Consider the following 19,964-nt stretch of genomic DNA (forward strand, 5'->3'; position numbering starts at 1 on the left):
TTTTGTTTAGTTTTAAAAAGAAATTAGTTTTGTCAGGATTTTAAAAAGTAACAGATGTTTATATCTATTAATCATATAGTTTCATACATATGAAATATGTAGCTTGGAAGCTATTACATTACAGATTTGACATGCAAGGAAACAGAATGGAACAGAAACTATAAACTAGTTTCATAAACAATGCCTGTGACCACATTTACAACGGTTACGTTCAAGAAGAAGTTTATAATTTACAAGTATGTCATATAAACAAACAAGTAATGATAGTGGTTTTATACAAAAATGTAGCTTTCACTACTTTTGAAAATCAATACTAAATATTCTATTTCTTCATGTTATCAAAAAAACATTGTTCTACAAAAAACTGATAATATACTGGTATCTTTATAAAAATTAAAACCAAACTGATTAAGTTTAACTAAAATTCAAAATACCATACTATGTTGAATCCATGTATTAAGTATCAGTGAAACTAAATATTCAAACTAAATAGTTCTATAACAGCTTAACATAAAGATTAAATTTTAAGCAGTAACAAGCAAAAAGATCATTCTAAGGAAGAAATGGTAATAACTACACAACTATTGAGCATTTTAACTGCATAGCAATCTTAAAAGAACAACATTTCATTCCGTAAATACAAGTGAAATTTGTATACCACTAATTAGTAGAAGGAAAATTGAATATTGTATTAAGTTTACATAAATTATCCATTATCAAGATCCAGGAAAGTGGTGAACTAGTATTACTTTTTGGTGCAGTACCAGTTGATAAAAGAATTATCTCTGAATTACATACACATACAGCTGAAGGATGTTTATTTTTCCTAAGTTTCTGATTCTATCGGACAAAATTTGAAAGTAAAAGCTGTAGTGCTGGATTTAGGAAAGAGTGTTGATTAAAAATGTGCTGAGATTTTACATAAGCATAAAAATATAATTTTAAATGTCAAAAATCTAAAAAAACCTATTTTCATCCTTCAATTTTATGTACCAAAAATATTAGTAGTCAAAGAAGATTTATATTTTTTGGTCAAGGATAAAATTGGTTTGCAACATTTGATTGCATGTTTTCTAATTCTAAGTATTGAGACAAAAATATATTCAAATGTAGATTATTCACTGCCAATCTGCATGTACATATCCTGAACCTTATACTACAGTAGCCAAATTAACTAATTTAATACCCAACTGATACAATATGCCAGGTTAAAATAGTTTTAAATTGGATATACCATTTATATTATTACTAATACTTTTGAATAAGAATAATACAAACATTTAATTACAAGCAATTTTTAGGGTTTCCACAAACAACTGAATGTTATTGGAAACTGATAAACAGCTCTAACACACTAGTTAAGTTAAGTGTGTAAGTGTTAACTATTGACAAGCACTATAGTGATAGCATAATCTATGAATGTTTTGCGCACAAATTGAATGTTGGATAACAGCGAAAGAGACAGTGATCGTATAAAAGTTGTTATTTATTTGTGTGCTATGTGTGATAAATTTCAAGCAGTGTTGATGATTACATGCTGATTGTTAATTAAGTGCACTAGTCCACACTTATATATTAATAGTTTATTATAATTAATATATTTCTAAGGCCTCACAATTTTTTATATTTATGACACTGTGCACAATACTAATTATGAAGTAGATAAAAAAGGTGGTATTATTAAATATTGTAAATAAGAACTCATGTTTCAATAGATCTTGACATTTTATGTATTTTTATTAATTTTTCTCAGTTTTCTCTAACAACCAGAATGTTTGCATTTGAAAAATTCTGTATTTTATAATCTTTGAGTGTCCGCCATTTTGTAATGCGTCAACTGTTTTACGTCAGATTTTCGCCAAAATGTTTCTAATTAAAAGAGCTTTAATTTGATGTACGACTCGACCTATGCTTCTATTTAAGAATTTTCACCAACCCCTAGCGGGACGTCCCCCATAAGCAGGATATCATGGTGAAATACATAAAAAAATAATAGTTTTATATGAGCAAAAGCTTGATGTAAATTTTGGTTCTTATATTGTAATTAGTTCAAAAGTTATTAGACCGTCCCGGGACTTTTCAGCACCCCTGTATATATATATATATATATATATATATATATATATATATATATATATATATATATATGTGTATGCATTTGTTTACCTGTTAGAAGCAAAAAAAGCAAAGCAAGCTACATATTAATTATAAAACACTTGTTTAAGCAGGAGATACTTAGCTTATACTCAGCCACAAAACTTTAGCAGGAGCATATTTTGGACTTCAAATTCAACACATTGTAAATTTGTAATCATAGCAATCACTTTATATTTTTTTGTATTGAAATATCATTATTATTTCATCATTAAACACTTCAAACTAGAACTATAAGGGGAGACAGAAACCAAGCAGGTAATCAACAAAACATAAAGACGTTCTCTGAATCATTCAACAGGAAGATCAGACTTACCTTGAATAGGACATCTCATATAGATCAGACCTGTGAAGTATTATATTTATTACTTAATAATTATTATTAAAATTAATTGAATTTTAGAAACAAACATAAAACATACGCTTTATATTTCGATTGCAAGTATATCTACAGCCGAAATATTTACTATTTACTAATGATTTATTTTCAAAAACTTTTACATGTTACTTGACAATAAAAATTGACGGTTGTTCAATGTCTATATACAATTAGAAAAACTTATGTAGAAGAAAAACATAGTATGGTGCACAAAATTTAATTGTTGTTTTAAAAATATTTTAATTCTAATAAAATATATAAATCTCATAAAAATAGTAATTTGATCACAAAGATATAATTAGAAAATAATTAAAGTTAATTCAAACATAATAAACACCAAGTTAACAAGCATAGATAAGAGAAAAATTTTTAATTACGGGGGTAAATAAAATATAAACAATAATTTTTTAATCTTTATTTGATAAATTTGTACAAGAGTCATTCAATAAGTAACGAGATAGATTACTACTGCTCAAAAACGGTTTATTCAATCAGTACAAAACTATGGTTACTTTTCAACATAGTCAGAAGCATCACTTATATACTTGTTCCATCATTCTGAAAATTTGTAAATGCCCTCGACATAAAATTCTTTGGGTTGATCTCGAAATATCTGATATTTGACCTCTTCATTGGATTGAAAATGTTTCCCTCGTAGACCCTCTTTAAGGGATCCAAACAGATGGAAGTCTGAAGGGGCAAGGTCAGGGCTGTAGGGAGATGTGGAAGGATCTCCCACACCAGTTTCTTACGTGGAAGTTTTTCTTACGTCAGCTGTGCTGTATGTGGATGGGCCTTGTTATGAAGCACAATCACACGTTCAGTCAAAAGCCTGCAGCGTTTTATTCAATGGAAGGTCTTACCTTGTCTTCCAGCGTGTAACTATAATATTTGCTGTTGATTGTTCTTTGGCCTTCAAGAAAATCACAATAAATTGGCCCCTGAAAATCCCAAGATACTATAAGCATGAATGTACTGGAAAATGGCTGGGTTCTGAATTTTGTGCGAGTGGGAGAAGTCGTATGCTTCCACTCATGGCTCTGTAGTTTTGACTCTGGCTCATAGTAATGGATCCATGATTCATCACACGTTACAATTCTTCTCCTTCTCCTTCAGTTGAATATCGATTTTTCAACTGTTGACTGATTTGAAGCCAGATTTCTTTATGAGCGTCCGTGAGTTGTCTGAGCACTCATCTCGCAGGTTTTCTTGTACTGCAGCTTGTTGTGAATAGTTTTATGGACAGTTCCAACACTCGCGTTTATTTTAATACTTTTCAATTCAAAAGTGATACGCCTATTGTCCCGAATTAACGCATCAATCTGAGATTCAAGGAAGGGAGTCCCAACTTCAACAGGTTGTCCACTGCGTTTTTCATCTGAAACTTTTGTATGGCCACTGTGAAACTGTTCTACCCATTTGTAAACATTCGATCAATTCAAACAACACTATCTCCGTACACTTTTAAAATTCTTTTATGGATTTTACAACCTTTTTACCTTCCACGATTAAAAATCTGATCACGGTACATTGCTCTTCCATGATGCAATTCTCAAGCAGACCCACAATTTGTTAACAGAGTAAATTTGAGGCTATTTTTACAAAATATGATTGAAAAGCTAATCAGATGTCATTGCAAACATTGTCAACTTTATGTCCTCAAAGTTTCATATGGATAAATTCAGCCTTTTTGAGCAGTTGAAAATGTCTCATTACTTTTTAAATGACCCTCATACACTTATTATTATTTTAATATTTTTCAATATGATCATCTCCTGTGTGATCTACACACTTTTGCAACCAATTTGGAAGTTTCGGTATTTCCTCCTCATTGAAACTGATCCGGAAGCCTTCCAACAATCTCCAACTTGACTTGTTTTTTGTTTTCAGTCAACAACCTTGGAACCTATCGAGCACTAATGCTCTGAAATCGAGTTGATCAGTGATTATAGATTAAACACTTCTATAGCTGATACGCACTTTTTATGAAATGTCTTCCATGGTTAACCGGGGATAACGCTCAATAAGCTCTGGAACAGCACAAATATTGTCATCTGCAAGCCTTGTCTTTGGGCGTTGATCATGACTTTCGTTGTTAACCCACTCTTGTCCACTCCTAAATTCTCATGTCTACCCTTAAATTCTCTCGCCCACGTAAGCACAAAATTCTGAGACAGTTTACTGTCCTCAAACTGTGTCCGCAAACAAGTTAAAATTTCCAACGGTTTAACGCCTTCACTGGTTTAAAAATTTATATTAACCCATTGCGCAACAGATGAAGGGACTTCTTGATCGATCATGGCTGTACCGATAGAAATGCCAAGCTTGAACACAAACCAGAATGGTTTCCCCACTCATCATAAACCAAACATCTTCTCCACACAACATTATCTAGGTAGGATCTGTAACGACCCGAACCCAATATTAACAATAATTCAAGAAATTATGCTTTATTTGGTTATATACAAATTTCATTCATTTAGTAAAATTTAACTAAAGACATAATAATTGTAAAGTGTACAGCACTGTTGAGGAGGTCAGCAGTAAGACTGCTGACAATGCAGAGTCAGCACCTGCGTGTGCTGGGAAGCTAGTCTAGTTCAGGCCTTAGACTCGTAGACATGTAACTCTCTGTCGCCCTATTATAAAATTTTCTAAATTCTTTCAATAATGTAATTCAATACTTTATATCATTCAGAAGTGCTCTCCCCTTTTTAACCAATGTAAATTGTGTGATTTCTATAAATTAATCTTTAATAAACAGTGTTTTTAAAATTCAAACGTTGTTGCACAAACTTTATTTCTTTTTCCGGAATCATCCGGTGGTGGCAGCGGATACCAATTAATCCCCAAATCGGTCGCGTTACAGATTTGGTGGCAGCGGTGGGATTATCACGTAACTTTGGGACAATTTAACTGTACAGTTGATTGTTTTCCCGACGCCGAAGTGACCACGTGAACATCAAAATTATTTAAACAGTGTAATCCAGTGTCAAGTACAGTTTTAACGGTTAGGAAAAGTGTTTTGAAGTTGGATTTTGCAAAATTTTGGTATAAAAAGTGCAACAAGGAGATGATGGAATTGGATGAAGGAATCTACACATGAAGACGCCAAGCCGAGAAAGGACGCCGAGAAAGGACGCCATCTTGCCATCTTCATCACGTCACCAGCCTAGGAGACGGAAGCGGAGCAACCAACCAACATCGTGGGTGACGCTGACAACAACCAACATCATCTGTCCACAGCCTCTAGCAACCATGGCAGCCACAATGGCGGTGATATTTGGTGAGCCTTTGTTCACGTTCAGAAATTAAATAAATATAATAAAGAAACATTGGCTATACTTTTAAACTAATTTTACCAAATATTCTACGTTAATTATATAATAAAATAAGACATAGAAATAAGAGAGAATAAAGGTGCTGTGGTATAATAGTGAATGCAGCATTGAATGAACACTTTTTTTGGCAAATTTTGTGATTGATTATTAAGTAATAAGTAAATTAAATTGAATTACTCTAACATGGAGTAACAATGTGTACTTCAATGTCAGGTCGTCACTTCCAGGGCACCTATTTCTCATTTTAAAATTAAGATAATAATTCTTGTTAAATAATATTCAGGAATTGCCAATGTTTCTAGATAAAAAAATTAATTATTAAATCTTTGTAATGTAGAAGCACTCTTTAAAACAAGTGTCATAGTTTTGATAAAATTAATATTTTGAGTTTAGATAATTGTTATTGAGAAATATTTATGTTTTAAAATTAATTTGAATTTGAAGTTAGACGCTATTCCAGTGCGTTATTCAAAATCTATACGTCACATTAGTATACTTGTACTGTGTAAATCGATATTGTTAATTGGTTAGGCATTGCTAATCTACTAATTAGTTTTATATGATGTACTAGCTGTTTCCCGCGGCTTCGCACGCGTCTCTTAAGCTTTGCCCGTATATTTCTTTGCCTTCAAATAGTGTTTGGATATTTTAATATACGTATCTACTGTGTTGTAATTGCAGTTTATAATGTGCAGGCGCTTTGATAACTTTTATATCTTGCAGTACAGCCTGGTGGTTAGTTACATCAATGGGCATTGCGTATAAACCTTCTACATAGAAAAATACAAATTTTCATAGTGATCGGTCCAATAGTTTCTGAGTCTATAAAGGACAAACACACAAACATTCATTTTTATATATAGATGATTGCAGAAACAGTTTAAACAAAATTTGTCGTTTCTCTTAAGCTTACTCTATGCTTTAAAACTATAAGTGTAAAGAAATTTATATATAAATATATTTTTTGTCGCATTATATATGTTTACAAAGAACAGCTGATTAAAAATTTGAAAAGACTCTTTCACTTAATAACATATGTTTGCTGCAATGCATTTCTTACGGGTATTTCTGTAACCAGTGGGGCGGAATCCTGAATCGGGAAAGGGATAAAAAGTATCCTATAACCTTCTACAGATCAAGACGAACAAATTTTAAAAAAAATTAGGCGAATCCGTCCAGCCGTTTGTGAGTGATGCTGTTACACACGAACAGTTTCATTTTTATATATATAGATATGGATTATTATCACTAACATCAATTGATGATGATTGATTGATAGGATTGGGTATAGATAGGCTATCAATCATTGATTGGTTATTGGAAAATTTATTTTTATAGAAACTTTTGGGATTTTGAAGAAAAATATAGTGTTATTAGTCATAAATTCAGTCGTATATTTTAAATCGAACTTCGTAAAATTTTGTAGAGTTTCCTAAATTAAATGTTAGATTATTAAGATCATTATAACAAATCAACAATCATGAGTTCTACAGTAACGTTTGAAGGAAAAACCATTGAATTTCAAGAGGCTTTTGATGCAATTTCAACCAAAGTCAGGTCTCTTCAAGACTGCATAGACGAAACCATCGCGGGAAATTCTGTGCTGAACAGAACAGAAATGTCACCATCCGCTATGGATATGACAATCGGAGCAGCAAGCAGGCCATCATTTGAGCTAGTGTCTAGCATTACTCCCTACGATGGAGAGAGAGCCGATCTACTCATGCCATTCTTCGACAGCATTCAAGGCATAGGAGAACTGAGCAATTGGAACGAAACACAAACATTACAAGTATTGAAATTAAAGTTAATTGGTAGTGCACTACAGTTTTCAAAATCAGATGAAAAATGCAAAAACGCTACAACACTTAAAGAAATTAAGTCTGCTCTAACAGAAAGGTTTGGAGATAGCCTACCAGATCACTATTATTTTGAACAATTAGCTAACATCAGACAAAATAAAGGAGAGACTATCGAACAATTTTCTGACAGAGTCAAGAGGGTCAGTGACAAAACACTGAGAACCACCAATAACGAAGAAGTAAATAGAGTATTAAGAGAAGAAGCTGACCGAAGAACAATGGAAGCCTTTGTCAGAGGACTTCACGGAGAAATTGGCAGACAAACAAGGATTAAGTTTCCAAAGAATTTTAGAGAAGCAGTGACTACCGCAATAGCAATAAATAACTTAGAAAAAAGGCCAAATCCATTTGAAGAAAAACCAAGGAAAGTTTTTGGAAACAATTTAACAAGTAAATGCTACAATTGTGGAAAGATAGGACACGTAGCAAAAGACTGTAGATGTAGAAGCTCTACAGACAGGCAGATGAAGGAATGTGGATATTGCCGTAGAAAAGGGCACAGAGAATCAGAATGTAAATCAAAGGCAAACTCCACACGTCCTCACTGCAGCTTCTGCAAGAAGCAAGGTCATACAGCTGATAATTGCTGGGCCAGAACAAAGAACACGGGTAACGAAAGAGGTCAACCTTCAGGGAGCGGTTATAGTTCAAGAAACGCTCTACCGTTAAATTACAGCGGGGAACCCAGAAGCGCCGCTGGCAACCCCGTGAGGAAGTAAATCTGAACCTACACAAGATAAGGTTTGGACAGGCGAAGAAAAACCTAAAAGTGCATACATCACTGAGCAGGAAAAAAACTATGAACTACTAGCTCATGGAACCATTGGGAGTGTCAATGGGCCAGTCATAATCGATACTGGGGCACAAATCTCGATGATAGAGAAAAGGGTCACCCAAGGACCAATCTCACCGACTGATGTTCGTGTACATGGCATCACAGGAGCCGTAATGCACACCTACGGTCAAGTAAAACAGACTATAAAGCTAGGAGACACAGAAATGATGTGTACGTTCATAGTAGCAGACTTGCCTGACGATTATATTGCAGTTATAGGGTATGATGTGCTTAGGTGGAAAAGAGCTGTCATTGATTTAGAACGATATGTCTTAAGTATTGAAGGTTGTGACGCAGTCGACCTATACGAACGAGACAAAGAAACTACAAATGATTGTGTGAGTGGACTTGGTATAGCCACCAAGCGAACTCAAACCTTCCAAGTAGAACCCGATCGCTCAATCAACGCGCAAGTGAAGCCTAACGAAAACGAAAACTTGCCTGAAAATCTTCCAGCATACTGCAGAACTAACCTCAACATACCTGCCCGTTCAGAAATGTTAGTACAACTAAAATTGGGGAAAAATGTGAAACAACGAAAGCAAGAAATTGAGAACAAAGTTGTAATTACAGAACCAGCACTTGTAAAAATTCATGGAATTTATGTAGCCAGAAGTCTAACTAAAGTAAGAAATGGAACTTGTTGGACGAAAGTAGTTAATACAAGCCCAGAAGATTTAGTAATGTACAAGAACACTTTGATCTGTAAATTAGAAGAACCTCATTTAAAACCAAAGAATTCGACAGAACCAAAAAGAGTCAACACAGTATCTAAAAAAAGCGACGAATTCAGAAGAAAAGTAGAAGAAAAGATAGAGCATTTGAGACCAGAAGAAAAAGCAACGATTAGAAACGTACTTCATCGATTTGGAAATTTGTTTAGCCTTGGAGGAATTGAAAATTTAGGATGTACAGCAAAAGTAAGCCACAAAATTAACACAGGAGACCACCCTCCCATTAACAAAAGGCCATACAGAGTGCCGCATGCACAGAAACAAGTGATACAAGAGCTGATAGAGGAACAACTAGATAAGGGAATCATAATACCGAGTGTATCACCATGGTCAGCACCAGTGGTCATAGTGCCAAAGAAACCTGGTCCAGATGGTGTTGTAACTCACAGAATGTGCATCGACTATAGAGATCTAAACTCATGCACGGTACCAGAAGTTTATCCTTTACCAGATATCCACGAAACACTTGACATGCTTGGTGGAAGTAAATTCTTTACTGCGTTAGACATGAATTCGGGATTCTTCCAAATTAAAATGCATCCTGACAGCCAAGAGAAAACAGCTTTCAGTACTCCAACAGGACATTATGAATATACCAGAATGCCCATGGGTCTTATAAACTCCCCTGCAGTTTTCCAGAGGCTGATTGATACCACTTTATCAGGACTGAAAGGAAAGTCTTGTCTACCATACATGGATGACATCTTAGTCTACAGCCCGACAATAGAACAGCATGCACAAGATTTGAGTGACGTGCTAGAGAGGTTTAAAGAGGTAAACTTAAGTGTGCAGCTAAAGAAATGCCAAATTGCAAAACCCGAAATTAATTTCTTAGGACATATAATCACGAATCAAGGAGTAAAGCCTTGTCCGAAAAAGATTGAAGCTGTAAAGGAGTTCCCTCAGCCAAAGAATGAGAAAGAAATCAGAGGATTCATTGGATTATGCAGTTACTACAGAAGGCATGTTCCAAACTTTGCGGACATAGTCAAACCATTAACTAAATTGATCAAAAAGAATGAAAAATTTAATTGGACACCAGATTGTGAGACAGCTTTCAAAAAACTAAAAGAAAAACTAACTACTGAACCCTTGTTGATCTACCCAGACTTTTCAAAATCTTTCATTCTTAGCACAGATGCCAGCAACGTAGCGATTGGTGCAGTGCTAGGACAGGAAATAAACGGTGTAGAACATCCTATAGCATACGCATCAAGACAGTTGAATTCCGCAGAACAGAACTACAGTGTAACCGAAAGAGAATTATTAGCTGTAGTTTGGGCAGTTAAATACTTCAGATGTTATCTTTATGGAAGATCTTTTTCTCTTTACACGGATCACAGTGCAATCAAATGGCTACTATCATTAAAAGATCCTTCAAGTAGATTAACAAGATGGGCTTTGAAATTAGCTGAGTATGATTACAAAGTTTACCACAAACCCGGTGTGAAAAACAAAAATGCAGATTGTCTAAGTAGAGTAGTGTACAAAAATGAGTGTGAAAAGTTACCTTTATTAGATATAGACGCGATTAAAGCAGCTCAAAAGAAAGATAAAGAATGTCAAAAACTGAAAATGCATGAACATTTCAAAACAAGTCCCCAAGGAGTGGTGTACTTCAAGAAAGAAGATGAAAAATTAATTGTAATACCAAGAGAATTGAGAGAGAAAGTAATACGACTACATCATGATTTACCAACGAGTGGACATGGAGGAATAAAGAAGACCATATTAAGAATTCAAGATAAATTCTACTGGCCAAAAATGAGAGCAGATGTAACAGCATTCGTACGATCATGTGACTCATGCAACAGACGAACAGATTATGGAAAATCAAAAGCACCATTAGGGAAGTTTCAAGAAGTGAGTGAATTTGGTTATAGATTAGCATGCGACATAGTAGGTCCATTACCGTTAACTAGATCAAATAACAAGTACATATTAACTGTTATCGACCATTTCACAAGATTCGGAATATTTATAGCATTACCAGATCAAACAGCTGAAACCATAGCACGAGCATTTGTTCAGAAAGTTATAACGTCAATCGGAGTACCAAAAGAATTAATTACAGACCAGGGGAAGAATTTCACATCAGAACTGATTCAGAATGTTTGCAAACTACTGAAAATAAAAAAATTACAGACGACTGCTTACCACCCTATGAGTAACGGACGGACAGAGAGAGTACACCGAACCATCCCTAAAATGCTGAGCCACTTTGTCAACAAAAACCAGTCAGACTGGGACGAACTGTTACCCATGATCAACATGGCATACAACAGCCAAGAACACGAGTGTACAGGGTACACCCCTTTTGAAATGGTGTACGGAAAGAAGATGGAAACACCCTTAGAAGCAGATCTCACTATAACTGAGGACACAGATGTCTACTCAGATTACGTAGAAGATCTACGAACCAGATTAAAAGAGATTCAAGAAATATCGAAACACTGCCAGGAAAAGGCAAGGAAAGCTCAAAAGAAGCATTACGACAAGAAGTCGAAAGAAAGTGAGTATTATGTCGGACAGTTAGTGTACCTGCATGTACCACACATAAAAAAGGGCAGAGTTAAAAAACTCTCACAGTTATGGAAAGGTCCATACAAAATAGTAGAAATCATATCTGAGTTAAATGTAGTTTTAAGAATAAGAGGGAAAAACGTCAAAGTGCACGTGAATAGAATCAAGCCAGTAGTTGAATCGAAAAACAAAGAAGAAGAAAGTGAAGACAACGTAGAAGAATTCCAGGAAAGTGAAGATGAAGAAGCACTACGAGTTCCTAGCACGGAAGCAAGAAGAGGAATAAGCCTCGAAGAAGAAGCAAGTGATGCCGAAGAGGAGGTTGAAGATCCAACAGTACCGAGCCAAGCAGCAGAGCAAGCTGGACCGAGTGGATTACAATCTGCCCAAGAAAGAAACAATGAAAGACCAGTTAGGGAGAGGAGGAAGCCATCCAGACTGGAAGACTATGAAGTTGAGTTGTAAATAGAAGCATACAAGTTGTACTATAATGATGTAGAAGTAAAGTGTTATATCATGAGGGAAATAAGAAAAAAAAGCCGAAGTTGTTGTGTATTCTCGAAATTTCATCTTGTAGGATTACAACTCAGTAGCGAATGAAGTGAAAATGATCAGTTTGACAGAAGAGAAAATGTGAAACGAATGTTGCTGAATGAGTTTGAATGTTGTGTGAGAGAAAACAAAAAAAAAGGTAGGCCTACCCTGAAGATTAAAAATTGTCTGAGTATATCCACACAAGCACATGAGATTACTGAGAGTACTAATACAGAAGGCCAGAAGAAAAAAAGTTGTAAGAAGTGAAAGGATAAATCGATGTTACTTTAAGAAGATCAATTGTGTTATATTACAATAAGGAGAAGTTAGTTAAACAACATTGAATATGCATAACATAAATGATAGGTTAGATTATGGATGTCAAGTATAACCTTTGTTACAGGACTAATGATTATTACGTTGGTCAAAGCAGCTGAAATGAGCCAAGGAGTTGTGTTTAGGAAGCTAGAAGACTCTGTGATATCCGGAGATGAATGGAGAATCGTTTTAGACTTTGATCTAGTGGAAATCCTTGATGAACTGATACCATTAAAAGAAAGATGTGTAGAATTAGAACAGTTTAAAAATATCAGTGTGAACGTCTGGGATGAAGACTTCGAGTTTGAATATATAAGAGTGAAGGAAGGAATCGAACAATATGAGAGTGATATAACTGACTTATTAAAACTTTTGCCACCTGTAGGACATTCTAGAAATAAGCGTGGACTTATAAATGCAGGAGGTTATGCATTAAAGTGGTTATTTGGTGTACCGACTAGTGAAGATTTAGAACATGTAAATACCAAGGTAGACGAACTAAAGTTAATAAGTGGTACAGTTGTTAGTTCGCGTCATACACAAATAACTTTGATGAAAGATATTAATTCTAGAATTGTAAGTAACACTAAAGCTATTCATGAGATAATGATTAAGTTATCTACAGCCAACGACAGGTTAATAACATCATTAACAAACTTCAATGAACAGAATATAATGATGCATCAGTCCTTAGCAAAACATATGGCAATTACAACAATGTTAAGACATTTAGGTCAAACTGTTGATGAAGCTAAGCTAAGAGTAGTAGAGTTTAGGCAAGCATTAGAACTTATATACTCTGGTAAGATAAGCAGTAAACTACTAAATCCACATGATTTTACAAAAGTTTTGAATAAAATTGAAAAGAGTATACCATCTCATTTGAAACTAATTGTTCCTGTAAATGATGAAGATATATTTTTGTATTACGATCTTTGTACAGCGCAAGCATTAGCTAATCCAGCTAGCATAAGATTGATTGTTACAGTACCATTAAGCTCAATTGATAGACAATTTGAAACCTATAAAATCGAAGTGATACCACTTTATCAACCTAGGTTACGACATTGGTTAGTGTGGAAAATTGAACACGATTACTTGTTGATATCTAAAGATAGGCAGTACTATGTACCTCTCACCTCAGATGAATATGTTCAATGTAGGCACAGTTATGTTAAAATTTGTCCAAATTCAATAAGTGTACTACACCATACAGTCGATGGTTGCATCTATTCACTGTTTATGGGATTAAGTTCTGTAACTCAAAAGTGTAACAGAGTTCTAACTGAGAACGTAAATTCACCGTTTTGGTTACAAAATGGCAATGACTGGATTTATAGTGTTGCAGAACCTTACAAAGTAATATTAAATTGTTTTAGAAATATTGAAGATGATACATCTGTAATTAAAACAGACATTGTAAAAGATTATTTAGAAGTTGTTGTTAACACCTCAGGTATCATTAAACAGATATCAAGGTGTGATATTTTTGGAAAAAGTGGTAAGATATTTTCGAGGATTAGAGGCAATATAGTTTATAAAAGAAATATTACGCACCTTCATATACCGAAAATAAACATATTGCAGCCGAATGAAACCGCTCTTATATTATTAAACAATAACTTAACTTTTGAAACGCTAAAAGATATAAAAAAGAATCTAATTGATGATCATATAGAAATAGGACTAAATTCATTATTGCAAGGATCTAATGTAAACCAACCTGTCGTCATTGATGTAAATAAGAATTATAATTTTATTGTCATGTATGTAGTTGTAAGTTTAAATTGTGTACTGCTCGTAGTTTTTATATGTCATAGGGGAATAAGACGCCTTTGCACGACCAGTCGGCGGCAAAGACAAACTCAGAGCACAAGCGGCCCAGACCAGAGCCAACTGACGGTGAGGGTGGAGGAAGGAACTCCATTAGCAGAGATCATCCACGAAGCCTCCTTTGTTCGGGTGACCCCCCCTCATGATTAAATAGTGAAAATAATGTGAAAATTTTTAAAATCTTTAAAGTGACAAATCAAAAGACTCTGACCGGCTTGTGACTCTGAAAAGAAATATTGTATATTAGTAATAATCCTAAATCTTAATAGTATCATGGTTATGTAAACTTAGATTAGAAATATGTATTAATAATTTGGGGAACACTTCAAAGAAAAAAAAACATTTTTAAAGTTACAAATAAGTCATTAACATACGAATGTAATAGATTCAAGATGTGCCATCACTTTAATCCTATGACACATCTTTTCCAGAGGAGAGGGTGATGTAACGACCCGAACCCAATATTAACAATAATTCAAGAAATTATGCTTTATTTGGTTATATACAAATTTCATTCATTTAGTAAAATTTAACTAAAGACATAATAATTGTAAAGTGTACAGCACTGTTGAGGAGGTCAGCAGTAAGACTGCTGACAATGCAGAGTCAGCACCTGCGTGTGCTGGGAAGCTAGTCTAGTTCAGGCCTCAGACTCGTAGACATGTAACTCTCTGTCGCCCTATTATAAAATTTTCTAAATTCTTTCAATAATGTAATTCAATACTTTATATCATTCAGAAGTGCTCTCCCCTTTTTAACCAATGTAAATTGTGTGATTTCTATAAATTAATCTTTAATAAACAGTGTTTTTAAAATTCAAACGTTGTTGCACAAACTTTATTTCTTTTTCCGGAATCATCCGGTGGTGGCAGCGGATACCAATTAATCCCCAAATCGGTCGCGTTACAGATCTGTATTCTAAGAAGAATAGCAAAATTACAACTTTTATTTTATTCATCCTCATACTCATTTTAAATGTTATATAGACAATTTATTTAATAAATATTATTAGTTCACTCCAGGTCTCCACTTTTGGTTATATCTTTATAGCCATAAAACTATAGATTTTTAAAGAAGAAAAAATATAGTTAATGTTCACTCTCAGTACAAATACAACAAAACATAATAACATCTACAGGGGACTTTTGAAGTAAGGGATGTTATTTGGTATTATCTTGTAGTTTACTACTGTAAGTTCCTGTATTTGTTGTAAACACCATGAATGTCAGTAGCAGTTGTGTGCTAAAACATGCTTCAGAAAACGACTTTTAAATGCTTAAAGATTATTGAATCATCCATGATAATTAGTATACAAATAATATGGTATTTGACACAAATCATATTACATTTATCAAGTCACTAGTTAGATATATGTTGTTGATATCATAAAATAACACGAGATGTGAAAGATGTTCATGATGAATGATCAGGCTATTAACCCTCTCCCGGTCACAAGCCATGAATCGCCACGCACTGTTCCGAGCCACTGAAGGTCAAACGCCACGAATCGCCACGATCTACATTACCAACTGTGTCCGTCTGGTGCTGCCTCCCATCGGCATTAATTTGAACTATTACAGTTTCTAGCCTATACGGAGTCCTACTTCTTAGTATTGAAACCATTACAATGAATTATTATCTATTATTTTGGCAGTAGTTGAGTGGTAAATATGGCTGATTTTAGGTGTTCGCTTCGCAACAGTGAGATTGATCGGGAGGTGTGTAGTAATAGTGATATTAGTGATGTTAGTGATGCATCAAGTGTTGGTGATTTGAATGATGTTGACGATAATATATTACTGAGTGAACAAAGTGATTCGGAGAGTGCGGGTGAGTTAAACGATGTTGCTGACCTTGAGCCGGGCGAGCCGACGACTAGTTGTCGCCGACAAACATGCGGCCGTATGCCCCCTCCCTGGTCTCGCACAATAACTTACACAGAACCAAATTTATTTTACAGTGATTTTGGGCCATCTCACACTTTGCCTGTTGGTTCTGATGTCTTAGAATATTTTATAGGCCGCTGAGCGCTCACCGTAACGCGCCGCCGCGAATTAATAGGTCTCGTTCTGCCGTGAGCGCCTGAAATTAATGTGACCGGGAGAGGGTTAATAACAGTGATGTTCCTGGAGGCAGTTTATACAGAAGGTAAATGAATTAAGCGCGGCAGCTAGACTGCAACGTTTACTAGCCTCAGGTCCAACCGGTCACTTGGGATCTTTAAGGTCCCAGGGAGGTGAATACACTTCCGGGTCTAGTGATAGCCTCAAACTTCTCCTTGAGGCTCACTTCCCTGATTGCATCTTTAAGAATGACGACACTGGAACGTCTGGTAACCATGAGGCAGGCTCATGGCCAAGAGCTAATCGTGGTAGCTGGGCCATTGCCAGAAGGATTGTCACTCTCTCTAAAGCCAAATGGGCAATTTCTAAATTTGCCCCTTTCAAATCTGCAGGAGGGGATGGAATCTTTCCGGCCCTGCTTCAACAAGGGCCGGAGAATCTCCTCACCCTTCTATGTGAACTATTCAGGGCGAGCCTAGCTTATGAGTACATACCACAAGTCTGGCGTCTCAACAGGGTGGTCTTTATCCCTAAAAAAGGGAGATCGGACTATTCTGTCCCTAAATCTTTTCGTCCCATCAGTTTATCTTCGTTTCTACTGAAAACATTAGAAAGACTGGTGGAGAGGCACCTGAGAAAGGGAGTTCTCTCAGACACTCCCCTTCATCGCAACCAACATGCATACCAGCAAGGCAAATCCTGTGAATCAGCACTGCACCAACTAGTCAGTAGAATCAGAATCAGAATCAGAATTTTTATTGCCGTTACAAATGTGGTATGCATGGCATCGTCATCTCATACAAAACAAATTGTATTATAAAAGTAAAATATTCATAACTAGACTATGTTAGCTTCAATATGATCTATAACTTCATCTAAACTGTATGCTGCTAGATTTACTAAGATATTTTTTAAGCATTTCTTAAACCTAATAAAATCTAGACATTTAATATGATTTGGTAACATGTTATAAATTTTAATACCTATCTCTACAAAACTATTTTTGGTACACTGGTAGGTACAGTAGTTTACTCTAAGATTAGAACAATTTCTAGTAAAGTAATTATGTATAGAGCTATTTACTGTTATTGTCTGCAAGTTATTTTTAACATACAGTAATACATCCAGAACAAATATAGAAGGCACAGTCAACACCTCTAATTGTCTAAACAAAGGTTTGCAATGGGTTCTATTGTTTACATTACACATTATCCTAATAGCTCTCTTCTGCAATATCAAAAGTCTTTTGGTGTTAGGATCATTGCCCCATACAATAACTCCATAGGACAAATGACTCTGGATGTGTGCATAGTATACTGCAGTTAATGTTTCAATATTTACAATTAATCTCAATCTTAACAACATAAAAATGCCTTTTGCTAATTTTTTACATAAAACTTCTATATGTCTGTTCCATTTCAGATTCTCTTGGAGGTGAACACCCAGAAACTTTACATTATCATGGTTAGGTTTATGTTGCAAACTAAAATTAATCTCCTGAGTTTTCTCATGGTTTACACAGAGGACGTTCGCCGCACACCAATCATTCACAATTGAGTTAGCGACTAATAGAGAATCATTTACTACATTAAAATTTTTACCATTCAGTAAGATTGCTAGGTCGTCTGCAAACATGTATGATCTTGTCACATTGTTATTTATGGAGGCTGGCAGGTCATTTACATAAATTATAAATAATACAGGTCCCAAAATGGATCCTTGTGGAACCCCTGCTGTAACTGCATTGTATTGAGAAGAGCTTCCATTAAAAGCAACCATTTGATATCTCTCTTTGAGATATGATTTAAAAAATTGTAAAGACAGATCATCAAAACCATAATACTTAAGTTTATCTAACAAAATTTCATGATTTACCGTGTCGAAGGCTTTAGACATGTCGAAGAACTTGCCTATGACCACTTTTTTATCATCTACACCATAAATACAGTTCTTCATAAATTTTACAATAGCATTTAGTGTTCCTCTCTTAGGCCTAAAACCAAACTGACTATCTGATAACAATAGGTTACTTTCAAAATACTGAATTACTTGCCTATTTATTATTACCTCAAACACTTTTGAAACAATTGGAATTATCGAGACAGGTCTAAAACTCTTATGTTCTTTCCGTGAACCTTTTTTATACAGTGGTATAACCTTTGCCAGCTTAAGGCACCTTGGAAATGTACCATTATTAATACAAAGATTCAAGAGATAGGCTAGAGCTTCGGCAATAAAAGGTGCAGCAAGTTTCAACAGCTCAGAATTAAAACCATACACATCCAGACATGAACTATTACTTAACAAATTAATAGCATCATACATCTGTTCAACCTTTACTTCAGTAATACTAAATTCACAGTTAGACACATTACAACTTAACTTACTTAAATAGTATGACATAGACTGACTAGAAAAAGGCACATTAGCAATGAGATCATTTACACTATTCACAAAAAAGTTATTGAAATCACAAGCTGTTAGACTACTTCCAACTTCTGTACTTTTAGACCTATCACTATTACTTATATTTTCATTAATAATAGACCACATAATTTTAGGTTTATTTTTAGCAGATGACACCCTCTCACAATTAAAACGTAGCTTACAACTTCTAACATCGCTTTTATATTTCTTCTTTAATTTCATATAACATTCTTTAAAGTAGGTTATGCCTGTAGACTTATACTGAGCATACATATATAAACAACTTTCCTTAAGTTCTTTGAGGTCTGTATTATACCAAGAGGGAAGTTTACAATAATCCCTAACAGCTGGTACATACTTAATAGGAAAAGCAATATTCACAATGTTCATAAATTTATTTAAAAAATAGTCAAATTTATCATCTATGCTATTTAACTCATACAGAAGCAACCAGTTAATTTTACTAATTAGAGTGACAAAATACAATGAATTGATATAATCAATTGTTCTGACAATTTTAAAATCTTTTTGCTTAGAACTATTTACATTGGTTAGCCTACTATTTACATGACTGGTAACGTTATCTTTCCTTGGTAACAATTTGCATTTTAGAACAATCGCATGATGGTCTGACATAACCATAGGCTCCACTGCAGCATTCTCAATTCTGTCAAAATGTACAGTAGTGGCAATGTTGTCAATACATGATCCGCCATCCACAAAATTCGTACTAGGCCTAGTTACATCAGAAATGGTTGTCCAAAGGTTAAAACCTAAAAGTAAATCTAAAAACTTAGCTTTCCTAGAGTCATTGACTAAAATATCAATATTAAAATCGCCACACAGCATAATTGATGCCTTATTCTTATTACTATTCATAAAATTACTCAACAATTCATACATGTGCTCAATAAAATTGTCAAAGTTCTGACCGTTAGGTACTCTATATATTTCGATACAA

General features: G+C 34.6%; 1 protein-coding gene across 1 annotated transcript in view; it reads right to left on the reverse strand.

Moving 5' to 3' along the window:
• The window catches only part of LOC124371185 (eIF-2-alpha kinase GCN2-like), a 111,836-nt gene that overhangs the window by 51,571 nt on the left and 40,301 nt on the right, over window positions 1–19,964 (reverse strand). The window contains 1 exon segment of the mRNA XM_046829503.1: window positions 2,471–2,500. Within this exon segment, the coding sequence (XP_046685459.1) occupies window positions 2,471–2,500 (30 nt within the window).

This window comes from Homalodisca vitripennis, chromosome 1 (assembly GCF_021130785.1).
Source record: "Homalodisca vitripennis isolate AUS2020 chromosome 1, UT_GWSS_2.1, whole genome shotgun sequence".
Classification (NCBI taxonomy): Eukaryota; Metazoa; Arthropoda; class Insecta; order Hemiptera; family Cicadellidae; genus Homalodisca; species Homalodisca vitripennis.